This window comes from Nanorana parkeri, unplaced genomic scaffold (genome assembly GCF_000935625.1).
Source record: "Nanorana parkeri isolate BGI_ZX_2015 unplaced genomic scaffold, ASM93562v1 scaffold565, whole genome shotgun sequence".
Lineage (NCBI taxonomy): Eukaryota > Metazoa > Chordata > Amphibia > Anura > Dicroglossidae > Nanorana > Nanorana parkeri.
Window position 1 is genome coordinate 97,196 of NW_017306833.1, and position 13,297 is coordinate 110,492.

The 13,297-nt window shown below is 42.8% G+C and overlaps 1 protein-coding gene across 1 annotated transcript in view; it reads left to right on the forward strand.

Moving 5' to 3' along the window:
* The window catches only part of LOC108791655 (tight junction protein ZO-3-like), a 78,273-nt gene extending 67,298 nt beyond the window's left edge, over nt 1-10,975 (forward strand). The window contains exons 15-16 of the mRNA XM_018562195.1: nt 63-115; nt 10,801-10,975. Of these exons, the coding sequence (XP_018417697.1) occupies nt 63-115; nt 10,801-10,906 (159 nt within the window). The 3' untranslated portion in view covers nt 10,907-10,975. The remainder of the gene's footprint in view (nt 1-62; nt 116-10,800) is intronic.
* The last annotated feature ends 2,322 nt before the right edge of the window (nt 10,976-13,297 follow it).

Genomic DNA, 13,297 nt, shown 5'->3' on the forward strand with positions numbered 1-13,297 from the left:
TCTTTTATTTAGGCTGTCTTTCTGTTAAAGATAGAAATACACAGTTTTTATTTTTATTTTAGGAAACCGAGATGCAGCTTCCTGACAATCAGCTGATACATGAGACCACCAACAGGTACAGTCAGAAGAGCATTTACTCCAACCCAGTCACCTATTACTTATCTTTATCTAATTATTACCCTGCGTTGTCATAATGGGGTGTACTCCATAGACTTTTTTGAGAAGCGCTGTTTCTCTTAGGACCCAAAATAACAGGACTGTTTGGATGCTTTTGGTGGACCTCACTTGTGGTGGGTAGGGCTTCACAGCATGTGTGCAGTGGTAGTGGACCTTCCCAAATGTGCTCTGAGAGCTCTACATCCCTCTTGTGACTTTTTTATGATCACGTGCACTCTTTTTCACAAAGACGCAACCTATTCTTGGTCCTCTATGCAGCAATTAGAGATGACCTTCAGGTTCGGGCCGACCCTATGTTCTCATTTAGGACTAGTGTACAATATTGTCACCATTTGAGAAGGCAGCCAAAATAGTGAGTAATGACAATGCGTGCATCAGCGGCAGTTACAGGACGCACAGCAGCATAAGTAAGAGGAGTCTGGTGTCTCTGGGTCCGCTTTATCCTGACTCTATCCCTATGCGGCTGCACCATGCACAGGAGGAGCACGAGGAGGAGGAGTACGGATGCAGTACCAGCATTGAGGACGATGACATGAGACACACTTCCCAGGGTGAGTTTGACACCTTACAAACCCCAGTAGTTGCTATCTGGTTGGAGGGAGATTGGATGGGCTTGTTCTTGCTCCAGTGCCTGTAAAAGGACCCCAGGATTTATGCCATTAAGAAGACTGACCATTACCAGTTAGCCACCCTCTTGAATCCTTGTTATAATGGGAAAATTGTAGAGCTCATTCTGCCATCACAGAGAGGGTGAAAGATGAAATACCTGGAGGATGTGCTGTGGAGGAACCTATTGACCTCCTTTCCAGAGACTGGCATTCTACCCTTTCGCAGCCAACTTGGTTTGGAGCCTCCTGTTGGTGAAAGGAGGGACACGGGTGGTGGTGGTGGCTGCCTAAGTGATTTCAAGTTCTTCCTCAGTAACCAGCACCTAGGACTGTCTGCTGCCAGCAGCTGTAGGCAGTGCCTGAATGATATGGTGGCAGATTACATGGGGTCAGGGGTGGATGTTGACACCCACAGAATGACTGACCCCTTGACTATTGAGTAACTAGGATGGACCATTGGCCAGAGGTTACCCAGTATGCCATCAAGCTTCTACGCTGCTTGCAGCCAGTGAGCTTTCTGAACATACATTTAGTGCAGGGGGAGCTTTGTTACAGGTGAAGAGCCAATCTGTCCCCAGACACCGTTAACAGGCTGACCTTTGTAAAAAATGATAAGTCCTGGAACTTGCAAGCTCTGGTTGCGGATGCTATAGATTAAAATTTATTTTGGAATGTGGCCCCCACTAAATTCTTTTACATTACAGCCTAATCATCTATGCATGTCTGAAACAAATACCACTCCTGCCACCATTACCATCTTGTACTGGCCATATTGCTGTAGTCTGTTGCAACAGCACTTTTAATTTGATGTGTATATCTGTAAAAAATAAGTCAAGGCAACAGGACTTGCTGTATTCTTCTTGAAGACGTTTCACTGGTCATCCAACCAGCTTTCTCAATTCAGAATGACTTGTACAAAAAATTATCTGGGAATAAATATGGTGAATGTTACTCCAATCCACATAATCTGTTTTTAACACCTCTCTCTGGGCAGGTTAATAACACCTCCTAGACTCCAATTATGCGAAATGCAATTGACACCTGGTTGTGACTAAAAGTTAATGTGGATTGGAGTAACATTCATCATATTTATTCCCAGTGTATTTTTTGTCATTCTGAATTGAGAAAGCTGGTTAGATGACCAGTGAAACGTCTTCAAGAAAAATACAGCAAGTCCAGTTGCCTTGACTTATTTTTTACAGATATACCATGACCTGGATGAATGAGAACCTTCACCGACTCTTTGATGTGGTGTTTACTACTCTGAAGCTGGAGGATCAATATAACAAATCACAGGTTAATATAACCATACAGTGTTGCGGATGGTCTATTTTCAACACTTAGTTCTCCTAGCGCAGTGGATTTTGTCTTTTTATTTGGAGGATCAACCTGTTGCCTCTACCAGCTCCAGTTTCTTGTCTTGGCTCATATAATCCACGCAGGTAGGTAGGTAGCTATTTTCGAACTTCCTCTCCCTTCTACTTTAACTAATCCTCCAAACTTCCCATGAGTCATCCCAGTGCTCTAGAAACCCAAGTCACTCCCTTCTACACTAGGTCTTTAGTAGGGCTGCAACTAACGATTATTTGCATATTTCATATTTTTCGATTAATCGGTTACAGGAAAAAAAATTAAATATCCTCTTTCATAATAAAATACACAAATGCAGTGTTGCAAGCAAAGTTTACTTCAGAATAAAACTGCATGCACATTTTTTGGAATCGCACTGCACTGGAATGCACGGCATTGCAGTACCGTGCATTCCTGTGTGGGCGATCACTCAGCGGGAGGCACGTTTGGGGTGCCATTGAAATGAATGGCACCACAACACACATCCTGCAGCAGAATTTGTCAGGCCGAAACCAAAAATGACTTTTCCCACCTTTTAAAAAAAAATAAAAAATGTTTAAATAATTGTATGTATTATATTAGACATTTAATTTAGTTTCCTGGATTTAAAATAATATGAATTGTAAAACTCAAATAAAATAGCCAAACTTTTATTTAAAATAAAAGCCTGGTCATCAGTTTAGAGTTAGCCATGAATATTGGCAGGAAAATTATTGCTCTTACTCTTGCGCACGCATCGATACCCAACGTGTAGCGCAATCATCGTTTTCATACGTAGGTGCACCCGACTTGTGTTTCCATTAGTATGCGCGTCTTTTCAGACTGGGCTGAAGTCATGAGTGGCGTGCCCCAGGGTTCTGTGCTGGGCCCCATGCTTTTTAACCTGTTTATTAATTATATCGGGGAGGGAGTGAGTAGTCATGTCTCAGTGATTGCTGATGATAGGAAAATTGGCAGGGTAAAAGACACAGATTTAGACGTAACATTACAGGAGGACCCGGACAAAATCGGGGAGTGGGCAACTGTATGGCAGATGAAGTTCAATGTCGATAAATGCAAGGTAATGCACTTTGGAGTTAAAAATAGGCAAATGGACTATACACTTATGGATGTGCCACTAGGGAAGTCGGAAACTGAGAAGGATTTGGGGGTCATTATAGACCGCAGAATGATGAACAGCTCGCAGTGCCAGGCTGCTGTAATTAAACCAAGTAGAGTCCTGTCTTGCATTAGGAAGGGAATGTATTGCAGGGACAAGTCTATAATTTTGCCACTTTACAGATCACTGGTTCGGCCACATCTGGAGTATGCGGTCCAGTTTTGGTCACCGATACTGAGAAAAGATGTCCTTGATCTGGAAAAAGTCCAGCGGAGGGCAACCAAACTCATTAAGGGGTTCGAAGACCTGAACTATGAAACAAGGTTGTTAAAATTAAATATGTTCTCTTTGGAGGTTAGGAGATTAAGGGGGGGCATGATTTTCTTATATAAATTGTTCAATGGTGACCGCAACATTATTAACAAACTCTTTACGGTTAGCTCCATAACAAAGACCAGAGGGCACCACCAAAAATTGGTGGAAAAAAAATTTCAACACACGGGGCGCAAGGGGTTCTTCACAGAGCGGTTAAATTAATCTTAGATTTAAAAAAAATTATAATACAGATAGAAGTAATAGAGGAATAGATAGTGGGCTCACTCCAGTCAACACAGTTAAAGTAATGAAAAATATATATCAAAGCGCTACGTCAACGAAACTCCTTTTGGAATGTCCGTGTGGACACCAATACGTTGGCAGGACCACTCGGGAACGACTTGAAGGTCTCAGAGTTGCAATCGCAGTTAAACAGTCTCAGACCTTCAGGGTAACTTTCCCAGTCTATAGGTTTCCAGCAAGGATACTGACATTCAAGCTCACAGCAGTACACAAATCCCCACTCTCCAACCTCCACCACACTACTTCTCACGGTGAGAAGTAGTGTGGAGGAGGTTGGAGAGTGGGGAGAAGTAGTGTGGAGGAGGTTGGAGAGTGGGAGAACAACCTACGTCAAGGCCAAACAATAAAACTAGTGAGGAACAAGTAGGATATAAACTTTTGTTGCATAACAAGACAAGAATTAAATGTATGTACACCAATGCTAGAAGTCTAGCAAATAAACTAGAAGAGCTTGAAATTATGATATGGGTATATCGGAAACCTGGCTAGATGGCACACATGATTGGGCTACTAATATAGAGGGTTATAACCTGTTCAGGAGGGACAGATGTGGGAGAAGGGGCGGGGGGTTTGCATTTACGTTAAAAACGATCTAAATATGCATATAAGGGACGATATCATGTCAAACAGTGGAGAAGATGTGGAAACCTTATGGCTAGATATGGCGGACCCTAGCCGTAAACTTATTGTGGGTATTTGCTATAAACCTCCGAATATAGGGGAGGAGGGGGGAAGCAAATCTACACTCCCAAATAGAAATAGCTGGGAGGGAGGGCAATGTAGACGTGATGGGCGACTTCAATTACCTGGACATCAATTGGGTGAATGGTACCTCAGGATCTACAAAAGCGGGCCGATTTCTGAACTTGTTGCGAGACAATTTCTTGGAACAGATGGTGGAGGTTCCAACTAGGAAAAATGCCATCCTAGATTTAATAATTACTAATAATGGGGAATTAATCGAGGATATTGTAATTGGGGAGACACTGGGTAGTAGTGATCACAATGTGATTACTTTCAATATTAAATACAGGAAAGGAAAGAGGGCGGGACGGACAAGAACCCTTAATTTCAGAAGGGCAAACTTCGATAAGTTGCGCAAACTAGTGGGGGAAATAAAATGGGATAACTCATTTCACAACCTAAACTCAGACCAAATGTGGGACTGCTTCAGGAACACATTACATATTGCCATTTCAAAGTGTATACCATTGGGTAACAAAAACAAAAGATCAAAGACTAAACCGATATGGCTAAATAAAACTGTAAAACTACATGTTAAGGCAAAGAGAATGGCATTTATAAAATATAAGATGGAAGGGACGGCATTGGCGTTCCTTAAATACAAGGAATGTAACAAAAAATGCAAATTAGTAATCCGGGAAGCTAAAATAGAATGTGAAAAGCATATCGCCACAGATAGTAAAAAAAAAAAAAAATTCTACCAATATATTAACAGTAAAAAGGTGAGAAAGGAGCAGATAGGCCCAATAAAGGACGAAAACGGGAAGTTACTCACAAATGACAAGGAGAGGGCCGAGGCGCTGAACAATTTTTTCTCGACGTACGCAATAAAACACACAGTTCAACCGATAATATACCGCAATGGTTGACGGAAAGCGGGATACAACAAAGACTTAATATGCTAAATGCAAATAAAGCAGTGGGACCAGATAACCCTCACCCCATGGTACTTAGGGAACTAAGCCAGGTTATAACAATTTTTAAGGAATTTTTAAGGAATCCTTAGTGACTGGTAGGGTACCATGTGATTGGCGGAGGGCTAAGAATTCTTGAGGGACTGTAATATTCAGGGATACAAGTATTCCTAAGAATGAGATGATGCGTGGACCTATATGGGTTGGGCTTGATGGACGTATGTCTTTATTCAACCCCAAATACTATGTATGTAACTATGTAAGGTCTGGAACTCGCTGCCACAGGAAGTGATTTCCACTAAGAGTGTGGAATTATTCAAGAAACTCTTGGACGAGTTCCTTGGAGACCGTAACATACAGGGGTACAAGTACTCCTAAGAGCAAAATCACACATGGACTCATACACACGCACACACCAGCTCAAACATAAATGCATACACACAATAGGTTGTACTTATGTCTTTATTCAACCTCAAATACTATGTAACTATGTTTGCGGGGTCGGGAAAATTGAAACGTTTTGTGGGGTATTTTTAATTTTATTTAACTTTTTTATTTTTAACATTTTTTTTTAACTTCATTGCTATCACATGGGTGGGCTCACAAGCTCCTTATGTGATGGCACATTTGAGATGACAGGTTCTCTTTAAGGTGACATTAGGGGGTCTATTGGACCCCTAGTGTCACTTCAGTGGGGAATGAGAGCTGCCTGCTGAGGCAGCTGAATGTAAATACAGCATGCAGTGGCTGGGAGCAATAGCCAGCTTCCTATTGGCTATTTTAAATTACAATAGCAGGCTTGCTATTGCATCGACCCACTACCTACTGTCAATCAGCAGAGGAGGGAACTGAAGGATAAAGTTTTCCTTCAGGTCCTCCTCTGCTGGCATGGTAGTGGGCGGGTGCAATAGCCAGCCGGCTATTGCAATTTAAAATATCCGATAGCAGGTTGGCTATTGTTTCCAGCCGCTGATGGGTGACTTTGACGCCGGTGTTGTATCAATCCCTCGGGTTCGAGTCCGAGGGATTGATAGAACACCTGCAGAAGAGGGGGAGCAGTGGAGGTACGAGGTGGGGGCAGCAGGGGAATGCATAGTCACAGCAGTCTTTCCTCCGCTACTGGTGCTGGCTGCAGTGGTCTCGTGTCCCCGATGCCTCTGCTAATACAGGTGGGGAGAGCAGCGGGGATTGAAAAGGACACAGATCATTGCAGCCAGCACAGGCAGGGAGAAGAACGGAGGAGTGATTGCGGGGGATTCAACTAATTGATAATGAGAATCGTTAAGAATTCTCATTATCAATTATAATCGATTAGTTGTTGCAGCCCAAGTCTTTAGCCATGCATTTAGCATTCTAATCTCCTAGTATCTTTCCTGTGTTGCATGTGACAATATTGGATAACCTTGGAGGTCCTTCCCTTCAGCTTACCACCCAGTTCTCTAACCTGAGCCTCAATGATCTTTCATCTACCATTTGTTCTGTCATTGGTCCCAACATGTGGGTCATGCTCAGGCAAACTGTTCGGTTGCGGAGTTTCTGGTGACAAATTATTCACAGTCCTCACCGCCCCTACTAGATGGGGTGATCTCCTGGCTGTAAGGGGTAGCAGTAACATCTAGAACTGCCTCCTCTGGGTTTGCAATCATAACATCTTACAAGCCCCCTATGTGATAGCATATTGGCAGTGACAGGTCCTCTTTGAGGTGATACTGGGGGTCCAAAAGACCCCTTGTTACTTTTCCACTTTAACCACTTGAAGACCAGGTGCTTACACCCCTTCCTGGCCAGGCCATTTTTCAGTATTTCGCGCTGCAGTACATTGACATTTTTTCCGTCATACAACACTGCACTGAAATGAATTTTAAACCATTTTTTGGGTACAGACATAGCTTTCTTTTGGTGGGATTTAATCACAACTGGAGGTTTTATTTTTTACTATATTAAGGAAAAATTACTGAACATTTTGAAGAAAAAAAAAACTTTTTTTTACATTGTTAGGAAACAATTATTATTACCCAAATTTTTGGTAAAATATGGGATCACGTCGAGTAATAGACACCAAACATGTCAAGCCTTAAAATTGCGCGCGCCCGCAAAAAACGACCATACCCAAAATTGACCATAGGCGACGCTTTAAAAGCTTTTACCGCTCATCAGTTTGGTGTTATCAGTGATTAATGGCCCTAGAATTATTGCTCTCACTGCGACGATATGTAACGTGCGGCGTAATGGGCGCAATCGTCATTTTCGCAAGTATGCGCACCCGACACATGTTTGCACGTGTGTATGCATGGGTGGAGACTTTCAAAAATATATATTTTTTCCTATTTTTTTTCACTTAACGTTATTGTTATCACATGTGGGGCTAAAAACCCTCTATGTGATAGCAAAGAGGATGTGACAGGTCCTCTTTATGGAGACATCAGGGGTCTCCAAGACCCGTAATGTCACCTACAGAAATCTGCTCCACCAGCTTCTGAAGCTGGAAAGTGACACAAGAATGCAGAAGTGATGTAATATACATCACTTCCGCTTTCTGACACTGAAGAGGGTACCGATCTCCCTCTGACCCCTTTCACAGAGCCACCATGCTGGTTCCAGTTGTGCACTGAGCACAGTGGAGCTCGGGACCAGCGGGAGGGGGGCCGCACCGATCGGCACCTTATTCAAGTGATCGCTTGTATGTAAACAGGCATCGCTGCCTGTTTTTAAATTTGGGCAGTTTCCCGCTTGTGAGTGGGCGGGGCCAACATGACGTCTTTTGACGGCCTGTTACATCCAGGAAGCTCCCAGCCGGGAGGCGATTAAGCTATTGAAGTGCAGATAGCATCTCAATAGCTTATTGCTGAGCTGCAGTAGCCAAGCAATGACGGCTTAAGGATCGGAAGTGATGTAATACTCATCGCTCCCAGTCCCATAGACCCATTGTTCGCCAGTCTCCTCCCCAGCTTCCCGGGAAACACGGCGGGGGGTGGGAGGGGGCGGGCACTTTACCGTGAAAGCGATCTGACAGCAGCTGAGCCACCAGAATCGCTTCAATTGTAAAGTCCCGGCGGTCGTCTGTTTAAATGGGCCTGCTGTCACCGATGTATGCCTTAAGTCGGTGGCATTGAAAGGGTTAAACAAAAAGCCATACAATTCCCACTAACTTAATAAACATAGCCTTAACTATTCTAGCTTGACCAGCACAGATGTCTTGAAAATGTCTTTCTTCTAATATAGGTGAAGAAAGTGACATTAAACCCTCAGATTTGTTAACATAAACTAATACTGTAATGTGTGCCTTACTGTAATCCATGGTCGTTTCCCTTCTCTTTGCTGCTCTTCCTTTTAAATCCTCATGTCTTCTCATGCTTGGGGAGAACTTCCCTTTGCAGCTCATTGCCTCTTCCTGTAGTGCTGGCTCAGGTTTCAAACGTACACACAGACACCATGTAGCCATTCCGGAGACAAGGCAGTCTGCTGCAAAACAGAAGTTCTCCCCAAGCATGAGAAGAGATACGGATTTAAAAGGAAGAGCAGCAAAGAGAAGGGAAACATGTTTTATGTTAAAAAATCTGAGGGTTTAATGTCGCTTTAAGAACATATTTCATGCACAACGCAGTGGCATCTCTCCAGTTCCAAGCATGGCATCCAGTTCCAAGCATGGGCTTTACTTCCTTGGCCTTATTGTTTCGTTGTTCCACTTTGTTCTCCAGGCCAGTCAACATGCCTTGATTGGTCCCAATGCTGCCCAATAAAATACAGATTGTCTGATGTGATAAGTACTTTGGCAAACTAAAAACAGAATCCCTCGGGTAGTTAGAACTGACCAAATTCTTAATGTTCTTCAAAGGTACATACTGAAGTAGGTTGTATGGTATCTTTGATTAGTGTATACCTTTCAGATAAATAAGAGAGCTGAATTCACTGTGAAAATGCTAGCTGTTATTGCAAGCCCACACACTTTAATACTTTCTGATTTGAAGGTCCACCACAAGTTTGAAGCTTACAGAAAAGTCGAAATACATTTTCTGTATTCTTGTACCAGGTAGGTGATTCCACGTATTAGCCATTTTATGACCAGAGGCTATTGATGCCTAGATACCCAGGCCCAATTTAGTAGTCAGCTAACTTGCCAATAACTGTAATTTGCATACCTAAATTATTTTTATATACTTTTAGGACATCTAAGCCTTTTTATTTTTCAACACACAAGCCTTTTAGATGTAAGGACATGTACGCCCTTATTATTTATTTCTATCGGACACCAGCTGTCAAAGGGAAACTTTAATAAACAGAATACAGACAGGAAGGGTTTAAAGGTAGAGGGTCAGCATAGCTACCAGGAAACTGACTCTTTATGGCAAGATCAGCAGTGGTAGCCCCCATTTTCTCTTATATGTTTCTTTCAAGTTTGGCAGTTCAAAAGAGGGCCTTGTTCTTAGAGTGGGTTTAGGGTGCCCATAAACGCCCCACAACTGCTCTGCTTAGGTGACACATGCAAAGGAAGGACTTAAATTACATGATATGGTAATATCAATTACATGATATGGTGATGGCAAAGGTGAGTCCTTTAATTACATGATATGAAAATGTACATCATGTGAACATCTGGTGACAAACATACTTTACAATCTAATTGTACCAAAATATGATCTTTAAGTTTTTTTAAGTTCATGGATTTTAAAGCTAAACTCTGGACACAAAATCTTGAATTTAAATATACATTCATCTATAGCCCAAATGGATATAATCCACTTTGCAAACCCAGATATTACCTTGCAGTGACATAATCACTGTGTTGCACATAGAAATCTACAGGAGGGGGTGGATACAAGACCAGTCACCCTACACAAGGGGAGAGAGATGCAGTGACTGATCTTAATTACAGGAAACTCCAGCAGAAAGGAAAAGTTGTACACTGGATTATTGCACTAATCTTGTAGAAATAGACAAAGCACGCCATGATTCAAGTAAGAATACACATGCCTCTTGTAGTTTGATAGTATTTCCTTGTAGTTTAGCGTTAATCATCCATAGCTTGTTAATGACTGTCTGAGACTCCATACTTAGTGAGACAAATCCTCTATTTAGTTCTATAAATGGCACAGTCAGAAAGTTGGGGTTTACTTAAATATCTTATGTATTTCTTTTGAGGTTGGAACAAAGGGATTTGAAAACAATCATCCAATTAATAAATGCTTTAATATAAAAATTATAACTAAGAAACTCTGTTAAACGTTTGCTCGACTGCAGTATCCTTCTGTTATGGATAATAAGCCACTTTGATTTTTCTGTTGCTTCACAGCAGGGAGTATGAGCATGATGCTTTACGTAGAAAGTTCAATCATGCGAGAAATACAAGCTCCGAGGATGAAGATTATGGATGGGGCGGTCCAGCTACTGATCTGTAAACTACTGAATGATCACCTACATACCACGGGATTTCAGCATAAACTGTACACCAGCTTTCTTTATATCTTGTTGAGATGCTACAATGAACAAATTTTATATGCATATGTTGTTATTGTTTGTATTTTATAATAAATAAGCTTTAACCACCTATGTGCATTTAATTAATACATTTGCCAAAGTTTTCTTAAGTTAAGCTAACCATACACGGTTATATTTCTGCATTGCCCTTTGAGGGACACGGCTCTGAAGAATTCTGAGATATAGTTATGCTGCTGCCTTCAGGAGAGATGGACCTTCCCTCCTGCAGGTTGCTGGGACCTTCCCTCCTTTTTACTATTGTTTGTATAATTTAACTTTTCCCCGCCATTATGAAAAACCTATGATGCACTTGCTTTATACTGTGCTTGTGTGCACACTCACGCTTCCTCAGCATGGATGCATTGAGCTGATCAGTGGTGTGTCCCCAGACCTCTAGTGAGGATGCATGTGCCACCTCAGCTCTCCTCCTGCCCTCATACCACACAGCTGTAAAGGTGCCTATACACCTGCCGATTATCGTACGATCACCCGCGATTATCGTACGGTAATCGGCAGGTGTATGGACGACTTTAGTCTTCCGAGCACGCTGGAAAACCTGGCGAAAATCATACGATTTTCGGCGGGTTGGTAGCGTGCTCGGAAGACAAATGGCGCACGGGCCCGGTGTGCGCAAGTGCACACTGCCCGCTCAGCACTGCAATCATCGGAAGCCCTCCCCTCAAGTAGGATCTGCCTGTCCAAGATGGGCAGGCCGTACGAAATTTGAATCATCTTACAACCATCACACAACGAAATACACTATATTGCCAAAAGTATTGGGACACCCCTCCAAATCATTGGATTCAGGTGTTCCAATCACCTCCATGGCCACAGGTGTATAAAATCAAGCACTTAGGCATGCAGACTGCCACCTGTGCAGTAAGGCTATCTGTGAAATTGCCTTGCTACTAAATATTCCACGGTCAACTGTTAGTGGTATAACAAAGTGGAAGCAACTGCATGAAGTGGTAAGTCACGTAAAATGACAGAGCAGGGTCAGCGCTTGCTGAAGCGCACAGTGCGCAAAAGTCGCCAACTGTCTAAAGAGTCAATAGCTACAGACCTCCAAACTTTGTGTGGCCTTCAGATTGGCACAACAGTGCATAGAGAGCTTCATGGAATGTGTTTCCATGGCCGAGCAGCTGCAGCCAAGCCTTACATCACCAAGTGCAATGCAAAGCGTCGGATGCAGTGGTGTAAAGCACGCCGCCACTGGACTCTAGACAAGTGGGGACGTTTTCTCTCGAGTGACGAATCACGCTTCTCTGGCAATCCAATGGACGTGTCTGGGTTTGGCGGTTGCCAGGAGAACGGTACTTGCCTGACTGCATTCTGCCAAGTGTAAAGTTTGGTGGAGGGGGGGGATTATGGTGTGGGGTTGTTTTTGAGGGGTTGGACTTGGCCCCTTAGTTCCAGTGAACAGACCTCTTAAGCCACTGACCTCTACATGAATGCCTGCGTTGGCAGTAAAAGGTAGGATGACAGGCTTCTCATTCTGTGGAGGTACCCACTCCTCCTCCCCATTAGGGGTAGCATGGCTTTTTGGCTGCTGGCTCACCAACAAATTATATGTCATCAAATTGGGTCATATTACAAACTGGATGGACACTCATAGTGAATGAAAGATGCAGATGATTTAAATCTCAGGGTAGGTGACTACTGTGCAAACAATTCTGGCGTTTTTTTACTAAAACTACTGGTCACAGCCATATATGTGGAGGCCCAACTGATTTCTACATCTATACTCATACCTTTGTACAAGCTCCTTTACAACATATGTCCTGTGTATGCCCATAAGCTCCTGAAGAGCGGTGGTACCGCGAAACGCGTAGAGCAAGAGTTGAGCACTTCTCCATGGAAAAATATCTATAAATATTTTTATATATAAATCAAAGTGGTCATGGTAATGCCTAAAAAGTAAATTTTCTTCTGTTCTTTCTTATTCAACAAATTATGTCACTGCGTGTGTCAGTAAACTGTTGGTGCTGTTAGATGCCAAGGCATTTGCGTCCTCCAAACAAAACTTGCACTGCATAATTTAGCAACACACTGCCTAACCTACAGACTAAATAACTAACCGTTTTTTCTCTTCCGTTCATTGAAGGACACAGGGAACAGATCTAGGATCATGTATTGTAGGGTTATATTGCCACCTGCAGGAGAAGGACGCTAGGCACAAAACTAAAGACCAATTACAGCCTAGGGATGACCCCTGCCGGTGGCCCAACCCCCCACCTGCTGACAGGTCTCCAGTTTTTTGCCTAGCATCAGGAGTAAGGAGCTAAGAATTTTATCTCGGGTATTCTTACCTG